Genomic DNA, 12,358 nt, shown 5'->3' with positions numbered 1-12,358 from the left:
GGCCTCTGTTGGTGCTGGACTTCAAGTAACATAATCATATGGTCTTTTTATTTAAAAAGAAAATCCTATTTTGATGTTTTATATATCTAAGTACCATAGCTAAGAGGCTGCCGCGTGTTGTGTATGGTTACATGCTGCAGCCCCTTGACTTAGTCCGGTCAGTTGGTACATACCCTGACGGTCTATATTTCTTATTGACTCCTATGTCAATATCTCCCCTGATGACACCGCCGTAACAGGCGATAGAAACGCGTTGGGAGACTCAGTCGCCATCATTGGATGACTGAAGGAGTAACTATCTGCTGGGTGACCCCAAGTGATTTGTCACATCAGCTAGATTGTGCCTTGATGTAGCACACTTTGTTCATGGTTGGATGTGCTTGTATTACAGTATAGCACTCCTAGCTTGGATATAATTATATTTGCTTTTAGCAGTTATAGTTTGGATTAAAGATTATTGAGTACATGCACGGAACGGCACTGATTGTACTTTCTACTTTTATTGAGTATATATTAAAAGTGATGTTTTAAGCCACCTCTATTCACTGGTGTTGGTCAGTTGGTGATTATTAGTTACATTTTAATTTATGGCTAGTTAATTTGGAGGTTTGTAATGTAAAAAATTGAGCTCTCATCCTTATACAGCAATTTTAAGAAATCAAAACGTTACTGTCGTTAAAAAAAAACAAAAGAAAAACACTCAATGTTCGGATTGGTCGACTCGGGATGTTAGTCTTCTAGAGCTGCTAGAAGTGCAACTAGTCGTGCAAAGCAGCAAGCCAGTAGTACATATCAGAGGGCTTCTCCCAGCTCCTTCTAGCAGTCGGTGGGGGTCTGGACACCCATGTGTTTCATGTTACACTTTAATCAGCCTAGAATTTTGAACCTGCTAGAAGTAAAATAATTAAAGTGTTTTCAGTGGTGGAGTTTTACTTTAAGCCCCCGATGCCTCTAGAATATCCTCTGGCATACGATATCTACAATTTTATTTGGTTTCTATCTTTTATATCCTAACCCAGACCTCGATGTGACAATCACAGGAGGCAGTGTTATGTTATACTACATTGTTAAAAGCCTTTAAATGTATCCACCGCAGAATGTAAAATAGCTTAAAGCTCCATTGTCTACAGACACTTGACTTTTGTTATTCTATCTGAGAACGGAGAACCTGGTTCTGGAGATATGCTCTGCCTTACTGCCACCAAGTTCTTTCTGATCTCCGCTACAACTAAATGCAAACACTGGGGTCTGGGAAACCTGCAGAATGACTGCATATATGTTATTCTCAAAGAGAGAAAGTGTTTCCAGATGTTTGAGCTTGAATGGGCTTTTCTTTACTTTCCATGTGTCCCTCCTTTTCCTATCATAACAGTGAGCTGGAAAGAGTTACAAAGCTTTAAGTCTCCTCTTCCCAAACTCCCTAATTTCTCTGTCCTGCCATGACCGTCTCATCCAGAATTTGACATGCAGTCCATCCAATGATTTCATAGGTCATCTTCTTACATGCAGGTCACACCTTTTCTTTTCTGTATGTCTGACTCATACAGCGTACATTACAGACTTCATAATTCCACCAGGAGAATCTGAGATGTGGAACTAAGGGTATAGAACTTTTATAGGTAACATTAACAAATATAACAATAGTTTTTCCTCATCTACAAGTGAAAAATAGTGTGTGATAAACACATTTGTAAAAATCAACATGTAATACATTGTAACAGTACATGTAAGAAAAAGTTGATGTCTCTAAGAAAATAATTTTAGCCTTTAGTCAAAGTCCCGGTCACATATTTGGCCTATTTTACTACTATCCAATCGGTGTAGTTTAAATGGGCACTGTCAGATACAATAACTTTTGATATTCTATAAAATATGCAAAAACAATGTGTTTTGCAATTGCTTTCATCAGAAAATTTTCAGTGTTTCATACTGAAAAAGCCAGTCTAAAAAGTTTCCACTAGGGGGTCCCCCTGCTGTCTGGGCACATACCAGTCCTGCAGTGTCCAGTGGTCATTGACACGTCATGGACACCATGAGTGATTAACAGGGCTACAGGCAGGTCCAGAACTGCTGTGCTTGCTCCTGTCCCTCTGTGAGTCAGAGCAGAGTGAGGGAGGAGGAGGAGTCATCACAGTGAGGAGAAGAGAGGGACATGCTCCATGCCTCTTCATGGACCAGAAACCTCACTGAGCAATGATGGCAACTAAATAAAGGTAATTCTGAGAAATATATAGGTTGTAGAAGCATAAAATTAGATGTACATGAGCAGGATGAGGTACTGAGCAACATATAAGATATTTTTCTTTTTTTGGGGGGGGAGGGGGGGGAATCTGACAGGTACGCTTTAAAAAATCCACACTGCAGTAATGGTCACTATTTGCATCCTTATTTTCTTTCACATGGCGGTCTATGTCATCATAGTGCTTGGCTATCATCATTGCCCAGCTGGATACTCCGGCCCAAATACATCTTATCCCCTATCCAATGGGGACCCTATGGGAGGGGTGTGGCGGCTGTCGTGCCCCTCCCATAGGCTTGCATTGTGGGGGCGGAGCGTGACGTTACACAGGGCAGAGCCGTGACATCAAGATACTCCGGCCCCATGATCGTGATTCATCAGACCCGGTGCAATGTTTTGCTCCGGAGGCTGATGATAGCGGAGTGCTGCATCCCCAGCGGCGGGACCCCCATGATAAGATGTCTTAGGGCCGGAGTAACCCTTTAAGTAATATATCTCTTCATTAAAGGGGTACGCTGGTGAATGAAACCTTTGCAAAATCCACTTGTGAAGGGGGACAGTTAAAAAATAAAAAAAAACTCTCTCTTACCTTTCTCGCTGCCATTAGAAACATGACCAGTCATATTAGCAGCTGCTGACGTGGGACATCGATACGGTTGCTTAAATAAATGAGTAGCTATGTGACATCAGGTCACCAAACCCGGATAATGGTAACTGAGTTACGTGATTCTGCCAGCAGTCCGGAAGTGAGGAAGGTAAGAGAGGGTTGTTTTTTTTTTTACTGTCCCTCTCCTCAAGCAGATTTTGCCAAGTGTTAATTCCCCATAGTACCCCTTTAAGGTAATTTTTTGGGACTTTAGGATAGACCATCAATATCAGATTGGGGGGGGGGTTCTATCACTGCAGCCTCTTTAACCAGCTGATCAGCAGGGAAGTCCAACAAGCATTCATCTTATATCGATGGCCTACCCTAGTCATTAATTATAAACTCCCAGAAAACCTCTTTGAAGGCTTTCATAATAAAAACTTACTGTGGGAAATCTTTTTGCCTTAGTTTCTGTCTTACTAGAAATTGTTTTGTACATTCCTTAAATGCCATCCACTATGTATAGAGACACATAATTCTTTCATTTATACATTTTTGACTTATCAATGTCAGGTGCCAGGAAATTTCTCAGCAGGAAGCTATAATGGAAACCATCTATGGAATCTACCACCAATAATTTAATATGGACAGGTTGCATTACATTTTTAAAGTTGGTTTACCCTTGTTAAACTCCTTATTTGAACAAGAGGATGAAGGGTATAACTTAGAATGGTATGACTGTAAAATCAGTTGTCTGTAGTTTGGACAGGCCATTAAAGGGGTACTCTGGCCCTTAGACATCTTCTGCCCATCACGCCCCCTCCCATAGACTTGCATAGCGGGGGCAGGGGTGGCATCACACGGGGCGGAGTCGTGATGTCACGATATTCCATCCCCGTGGTCTCCACCCGGCTGTTTGTGAGCTGGCACCGTGGCGTGCAGCTTAAACAGGTGGGTGGCAAATACAAGATTGCGGGGGTCCCCAGTGGTGGGACCCCCGCGGTGAGACATCTTATCCCCTATCCTTTACCCAGTAAATCATCTGCATCCTGAGAACCATTTACTTGAATTGTAATACCAGGGAAAGCAGCTACTAAAAGTATGAATTTCTGCCTAATAAACTATTTCGTTCTTTAAACTACAAATGGGCAGAAGTTTCAATATTTGAACCCCCAGGAACTAGTATTTATAGTATTGGGTAATCTCTTTAGGGGTTATACCTTATCCTACATTGTTATTGGCTACAATGAGTGGGCCTACAAGTTAATGGTTTAGACAAAGTGTTATGTAAATCCCAACTTTATAGGAAGTATTAGCTTTGAATTCTACTAATAGCAGCTGATGCAATCCATTATCTGTCAAATTCTTTCATGATCACCTTGTCTTTACCGCCTTAGGCTTCTTTGTCACACAACTGTCCTACTCAAAGAGAAAACCGCAGTATAAAGGGAAACATCACACATTTTAAGTAACCACAAATCTTCCACTACTTACTGTAGAAACCGAAATAATTCTGTTCAAGATAATTTTACAGATTTAACAGTAACATTAACTATTGTATTCCTAATTTTCAGGACAGATTTAGCAGCTGTAGAACAGTTACAAAAATGAAAGGGGACAAAATTATGTGAATTTGTCACTTGGACACACTACTTTAATGTATGTGTGTAAGACATGTCCTAAGATAAACTCTCCAGCATATGTTTTGGAACCCACTGCGGGAGATGTATCTGTCCAGAGGAAAAGTTGCTGAGTTACCCATAGCAACCAATCAGATCACTTCTTTCATTTTGCAGAGGCCTTTTCAAAAGTCAAAGAAGCAATTTGATTGGTTGCTATGGACAACTCAGCAACTTTTCCACCATTGAGTGGGCCTGTGAACAGGAAAATATGTCCTCTATTGGTGGCTTGAAGTACCAAGTAGAAGCACGCTGTCACACTCCCAGTGAAGTGGTCCTACGTGGTCCAGCGGGTAATTTTCACACATCTGTGAGCTAAACAGCCTCATCTATATTTTACCTATATTATACCGTATATACTCGAGTATAAGCCAACCCGAGTATAAGCCGAGACCCCTAATTTCAACCCAAAATCCCAGGAAAAGTTATTGACATCCTCATCATCATCACCGCCTGTCATCATCCAGACCCTCATCATCATCACCTGTCATCATCCCCTTGTCATAATCCCACACCCCCCCTTCATCATCCCCTTGTCATCATCCCCACCCCCCTTCATCATCCCCTTGTAATCATCCCACACCCCCCCCCTTCATCATCCCCTTGTCATCATCCCCACCCCCCTTCATCATCCCCTTGTAATCATCCCACACCCCCCCCCTTCATCATCCCCTTGTCATCATCCCCACCCCCCTTCATCATCCCACACACCCCCTTCATCATCCTCTTGTCATCATCCCACACCCCCCCTTCATCATCCTCTTGTCATCATCCGCCCTCAGTGGTCTTCAACCTGCGGACCTCCAGAGGTTTCAAAACTACAACTCCCAGCAAGCCCGGGCAGCCATCGGCTGTCCGGGCTTGCTGGGAGTTGTAGTTTTGAAACCTCCGGAGGTCCGCAGGTTGAAGACCACTGCGGCCTTCGACATCATCCAGCCCCCTCTCACCCCCTTTAGTTCTGTACAGTACTCGCCTCCGCTCGGCGCTGGTCCGGTGCTGCAGGACTGTCTGGTGAGGAGGTCGTCCGGTCCGATAGTGGTTCCGGGCTGCTATCTTCACCGGGGGCGCCTCTTCTCCGCGCTTCGGGCCCAGAATAGAGGCATTGCCTTGACGATGACGCAGAAGTTTGTTGGCAATGAACGTACCTCTGCGTCGTTGTCAAGGCAACGTGACTATTCTGGGGCCGGGCCCGAAGCGCTTAGAAGAGGCCTCCCCGGTGAAGATAGCAGCCCGGAACCACTATCCCACCGGACGACCTCCTCTCCGGACAGTCCTGCAGCACCGGACCAGCGCCGAGCGGAGGCGAGTACTGTACAGAACTAAAAGGGGTGAGAGGGGGCTGGATGATGTCGAAGGCCGCAGTGGTCTTCAACCTGCGGACCTCCGGAGGTTTCAAAACTACAACTCCCAGCAAGCCCGGACAGCCGATGGCTGCCCGGGCTTGCTGGGAGTTGTAGTTTTGAAACCTCTGGAGGTCCGCAGGTTGAAGACCACTGCGGGTGGAGAGTTCACTCGAGTATAAGCCGAGGGGGGTGTTTTCAGCACCAAAAATCGTGCTGAAAAACTCGGCTTATACTCAAGTATATACGGTACCTATATTTCACACATGACTACAAATCAGTTCCATAGAACTGAATGTTATTGCTTTGGGAGCAAAACATGGATTTCTGCAAGCCCCATTCAGATGAATAGAACAGCTACAGAAATTTTTGCAAACAATCTGCTTCCTGTGAATATATCCTTACTGAGAAAATGGTGAATTTGTAACTTTTTATTAAATAATTAAAATGATTAAACGTACTAAAACATTGGGATACATCAAGTATAGGTACTAAATGATTCTCTTTTTGGTAATCTTTATATCATACATTAGCCTCTTAAGGGTACTGTCTGGGGATTTTTTTTTTTAAACATGGCCGGGGTTGTTGTAAAAATAAAAGTCATACTTTAATCCCCAGCAGCTGCTGTTCTGACACTCAAGGTCACTCAGGGTTATCACCACTTGTTCCTGTGACGCATTGACCCCACAAAAACTGCCCCACTCAGAACTGCAGCCTCTTCATTCTCAGGATAAGTTGTTATTTAGGAAGTTACCCCTCCACCAATCATAAAGTTGCGGAATATCTTTGTGACATGCCATCACTTCAAATGATTGGAATACCACTTTAACCAATGCTGCTTTGACTGTTCTTTCCATAATATGATATTTAGTAAAGCATTTTATTACATAAAAAGTATTAATAAGAAAGAAGTATTTTAAGGATCAAGCTGAAAGAAGCCTACACTTTCCATAAGGAAGTATTCTTTGCCAAGGCAAATTGATGTCTCTCCACTAGAATTATGTATGATTCACTAAAATCTAGAAGTCTGAAGCAATGTAAAAATTCTTTAGAGAATAATAATAAAAATAGGAAAAAATAAGATGTTAACATTAACATTTTAGTGAAATAAGAAATGTTCATCAAAAAGAAATACCTTGAAGCAGTATAAAACAGCTACAATAAATCCAGAATGGGGAGGTATGTTTGTGTGGTATGAAGACTGAGGCATTAAATCTAGATTATATCTACCCTGCATTTTCTTGACCATTTAGATATGGTGTAAATACTGTAGCACTCTTATACTGTAGGTGTCTTTTGATAGAGAGGACATACCCTGATAGGTTCAGTTTTCTCTCCTATCAAGTGAGTAAACTTATGAACATGTCCTCTCTTCAATAGAACTGTATAAGAAACAATAAGTGGGCAGGGTAAATCACCTAGAACATGGAAAGAGAGGGTAGGGGTGGCAAAATTTGGCTCCATAATAGCATATTGGGACCCTTTGCTGCTATGTCCAGCATTGAATATCCAATGTCAGATAGGCAATATTCCTTACCTAATCTGTCACAGTGAAGACCTCCGAACGTCAGGTTTTGTTTTGTATAGCATATTTGGGGACATCTTATGTTTGAGGGAAGATAAAAATCGTATCCATGCCTCACAATATATGAATAAACTCTAACTTTTTCAAGATGTTTTTGAGAGGGAATGGAATAAATTATCATTTTGGGTAATTTACAGAATAAATAGATCTTCAGCACCCTGAGAAGCTTCAGATGACCGGAACAAGGGAGTTAGAATGGCATGACCAGAGTTGGTGTTTTATAGTACTTAAAAATTCTCAACCTGAACATATAATTTATATAAAATAATTCCATACTTTAACACTTTCTGACATAAAATCCATTTGAATACTTAACATGTGATTTTTTTCTTTTTAGGAAAGCCCACTTGGTTCTCAGAAGACTAGAGAAAGTAAGCAGCCATTGTTCTGGATTACTGCGGAGTGCACATATCCAACGTCGGATAGACAATATCCCTTACCTAATCTGTCACAGTGAAGACCTTCGAACATCAGGTTTTGTTTTGTATAGCATTTTGAGGGACAACAAATTTACATGTGAAGAGAAAATGGTATCCATGCCTCGCAATACTTACGGAGATTCCAAAGGTCGATGAGCACGGTGAGGAAACTCTAACCTCTTCAAGATGTTTTTGAGAATTAAGGGTCATGCCAGCGTTATGTCACAAGCAGCCAAGAAACCGATCATAGCGTCTGTTATAAACTATGGACAGATAAGGTGCTATGAACACACACATCCATTTTTAAAAACTTTCCTAGAGAGAGACAACTTTTTTTTTAAGACATTTTTGTTGAAATCCCAAGAAGAGTACCAGCAAGGCACTGCTCTACAACTTTACTCCTTGGATGGAGTTGTTCCTTATCTAATGTTTTTAGTTTCCCTTTCGGTTTTCCAATTAATGTGGAAATGATGCAGGGAATTTTATATTTTTCTTGCTTTTATAGGTCACTTAACCTGCTCATTTTTGTGCGTATTGTCCAACAATCTGTATGCATCAAACATCTTATTACAGTACATACTATGTGTACACTGACTGTCACAGTGGTCATATAACTGTAATCACTCCATTGTGTTAAGTGTTTCAGATATCACAGAAAAAGGTGATGGACTAATAAAACATTGAGTAATGACAAGAAAGGAATAAAGAGATGCAACATGGAAATCAGAATGGGAAAACTGTGGAAATATTTCAGAAGAAAGCAAAACCATTGTTGAAAACTTTATTAAAATTAATAAAGAATAAAATACATGAATAAAACTGATAGTATTGGTTTAACCTGGTAAAATTATGTGGATTATGACCATTGGTTTTTCTTTTTGTCAGATAAGATATGATCTAGACGGAATTACATACTATCTTGCGTACAAGTCTGAAGTCATAGATGTAAATATTATCCTTAAAGCATACCGTCAGATCCAACAAAAAGTGTTTTTTTAATATATCACTCAGTACCTAATCCTGACCATGTACATCTAATGTATATGTGTCTGGCACCTTTATTTATTTTTTGTTACACTTTTAATTTTGCTCACTAGTCAGTTGTTTGACTGGCTTTTTTTTGTATGAAATACTGAAAATGTTGTAATGTAAGCAATTGCAAAACCTATTGGTTTTGCATGCTTTACAACATATCAAAGTTTTTTGTATCTGACAGTGCCCATTTGACTTTTCAATGATATAATGATATTTAAAGTGGATGTTCAAAGGTAGAATAAGGGTTTCTTATTTTCTAGAAACAGAATGCCTCTTTCGAATGGGCTGCTTCTGGAATTGCAGCTTAGCTTAATTCACTCAAATAAGCTACATTACTGGACACTGCCCATGGACTAAAGTGTTGTTGTTACACAAGGGGTGTAACAGGAAACTGTTATCAGTATCACCCACACTAACTTGTTGGTACAGGTTGGTAGTGCGGATGACACTCATCGTAACAATCCTAACCTACCTCTGATCCATGGTCTTGTTTATCTGTTATAATATTTAATCCATTGGGAGGTTTGGTGCACAACACGAGCACCCTGACGCCACCGCTGCTGCTTCCCCAAGCCTGCTCACAGTGGGGTTCAGTGAAGAACCAGCAGTGGAGATGTCAGCATGCTCCTGCCATGCAACAAGAAAATAACAGACAAATGGGAGCATGGTTCAGGATTAGGTTAGTATTAGAGATGAGCAAATTTTGTAAAAATTTGATTCGGACGATTCGCCGAATTTTCCCCCAAAATTAGTTTCGTTTTTAATTTATTTGTTGTGAATCGCTATTAAAAATGGTTATTTCTGGCCTACAGAGAGACTCAATAGGGGTGTAGAACACTTTGCCTTGCTGTAACACGCATAGGGTGTGTGCTGTGTTAGTGAAATAATACTGTTATTCAGTATGACATGCAGATTCTTTTGGAAATGTCCTTCATGCCATTAGAATGTAGTGACAAGAGTTACCTTCCATTCTGGACTTCTTACCTGGCTTTTATGGATCAAAATTATTTATTTAAATTCTATAAAATTTTGTTTCAAAATTTACAAGTTACTTTTTCATAAATCATAAAAAGTCTTTATTACATGATGTGCATTACAGGCAGAGCTGTAGCTATCTCTTTTTGCTCCTGAGGCGAGAACAGAAAATCCTGCCCCCCCCCCCCCCCCCCCCCCATTTTTGCTTGGTGTACCCCTTGGGGGGAAAAAATTAGCGGGACACCCTTACCGAATAATTTTTAAAATATGTTTCTTATGTAGATTACAGTACGGTTTTATGCAGCGACTCACAAATGCCATATTCACTGATCAGAGTCATTCTCTTCTTTTCTTCTTCCCCATCTGGTACAGGACATCATGATAATCTGTTCCAGCCAAAACTCTTGGGAAGAACCTGCACCACAAACCTATTAGTATTAGGCTCTACAATTTTCCAGCAAAGTCTGCTAACTACAAGGCTCTTATAGGAGCCAGCAGATAAGTGCTAAACATTGTTACATGATGTGATGTGCATTACAGACAGAGCTGTAGCTAGGTCTTTTTGCTCCTGAGGCGAGAGCAGAAAATTGTGCCCGCCCATTTTGCCTTGGGCCACCCCTTGGGGAAATAAAATTAGCCAGACACCCTTACCGAATAATCAGAGTCATTCCCTTTTTTTTCTTCCCCCCCTGGCACAGGACATCATGGAACCTGCAACACAAATATATTAGTATTAGGCTCTGAACTTTTCCAGCATTATCCTCCCCTTTTCCCTACAAATGACTCCAGCCTCCTTCAAACACAATGCCACCAGCCTTCCCACAACGCACAAGGAGGGAGATTTATCAAAACCTGTGCAGAGGAAAAGTTGCCCAGTTGCCCATAGCAACTTGCTTCTTTCATTTTTAACATAGCCTTTACAAAATTAAATAAGAAATTTTATTGGTTGCTATGGGCAACTGGGCAACTTTTCCTTTGCACAGGTTTTGATAAATCTCCCCCAATGTTTCCAGCCTCCCCCCTCCCTCACAAGCACACACAATGTCTCCTGCTTTACCCCACACAGTGACAGAGGGGGGTACATTGGAGACCAGGGTGTAGGGGGTGTATATGGGTAACAGAGGGGCACACAGGGGTGACAGAGTGGTGTAGAAGGGTGACAGAGGGGTGTACAGGGTAACCGTGGGGTGTACAGGGGTGACAGAAGGGGGTAGAGGGGTGACAGAGGAGTGAACGGGATAACAGGGGTGTCCAGGGGTAAAAGAGAGGTTACGAGGGGTGACAGAGAGTTGCAGAGGAGTGAAAGAAGGGTGTGGGTTCACTACCTGAAGCTGAGTAGGCCGCTGCTCCATCCACATCATTCTGCTGAGGGACCAGGGAGAATACAGAGTCCAGAGCTGCTCCACAGGAGAGGAAGGATACACATCACCCGCAGCATCAACCGTCCCGGCACTGCACACAGACTTCCCTCCCGCCTGGCCTGCACGCCTGTGACTCACAGGTGCGCAGGCCTGGCAGAAAAATCTAAAAATGTTAGTGCCATATTTCCCACCAGAGTGTCCTGGCACCCTGGTTGGGAATCAATGCCTCAGGGTAATGTGTGCTGGACCCTCCTTGCGCCCCCTTGCAACAGCGCACCTGAGGCGATCGCATCACTCGCCTCATTGGAGCTACAGCCCTGATTACAGAACATGCAAGTGCAAAAAATACAAACTTCAAAAAACACTAAAATCTGTGGTAAAAGTGTTATAAAAAAAGAGGTAGTATTATATGTGACAATGTCATCAAGAGTGCATTTAAAAGGAGGGCAGTTTAAGTTGTAGAAATTTCTGCAACAGTCCGTTCCATAAACCTGAGTAAGGGGAACTCTGAGATTAATGTTTTGCCACCAGTTGTTTCAAAACAATATTTTCCAGATTTGTAATTTTCTTCTTCTTAAAAATCTTAACACTTCCACTACTTGGTGCTGAAATAACTGCGGCTGCTGGCATCAAATTTTCCCTCCCATGGGTCCTCAAAAAAGGATTTAAAAAACATTAAAATAAATTAAAATTAAATAAAAAAATCTCTTTAATTTCTTCATTTGTGACACCATATGATTTCCCGACCCTGCTGCCACATCCAGACATTCTGGGGCAGTGATTCTAATAGCGATGCCTGTAATCTGCATGTGACTTGTACATTTTTAAATAATATTTAATATAATTTAAACAAATAATTGCTATACAACCCACTGACTGTTGACTGGGGGTGTTAGATGTCACTTGGGATGAAGTGGAAGACCGAGTTAACCTATTAATGATGGCAGATGGGTTGCTGGTCGAGACATGACTGCTAGCTGATACCGGGAGCTCAGGCCTCTCATTGCGATTCCTGCTGCCATTCACCCCTAGTCTGCTGCGACCTCTGCCTGATGAATTTTGGCCTCTGCCACTCCTCTGTCCACATCCTGGCACTTCTCGGCCTGACATACTTAGTGCGTATATGAGGGGAGTACAGT

At 41.8% G+C, this 12,358-nt stretch overlaps 1 protein-coding gene across 5 annotated transcripts in view; it reads left to right on the top strand.

Annotated features, from left to right (window-relative positions):
* ASTN2 (astrotactin 2) overlaps nt 1-8,707 on the top strand; it is a 759,531-nt gene extending 750,824 nt beyond the window's left edge. For 4 of the 5 annotated variants that reach the window (XM_056539747.1, XM_056539746.1, XM_056539748.1 and 1 more), the window contains one exon: nt 7,767-8,707. In XM_056539747.1, coding sequence (XP_056395722.1) covers nt 7,767-8,004 — 238 coding nt within the window. In that variant the 3' untranslated portion in view covers nt 8,005-8,707. The remainder of the gene's footprint in view (nt 1-7,766) is intronic. The other variant, XR_008847822.1, reaches the window with a different exon arrangement.
* The last annotated feature ends 3,651 nt before the right edge of the window (nt 8,708-12,358 follow it).

The sequence above is a fragment of the Hyla sarda genome, chromosome 9, assembly GCF_029499605.1.
Source record: "Hyla sarda isolate aHylSar1 chromosome 9, aHylSar1.hap1, whole genome shotgun sequence".
NCBI lineage: Eukaryota > Metazoa > Chordata > Amphibia > Anura > Hylidae > Hyla > Hyla sarda.
Note: the sequence above shows the minus strand (reverse complement) of the source record. Positions and strands in the feature narration are given on the sequence as shown.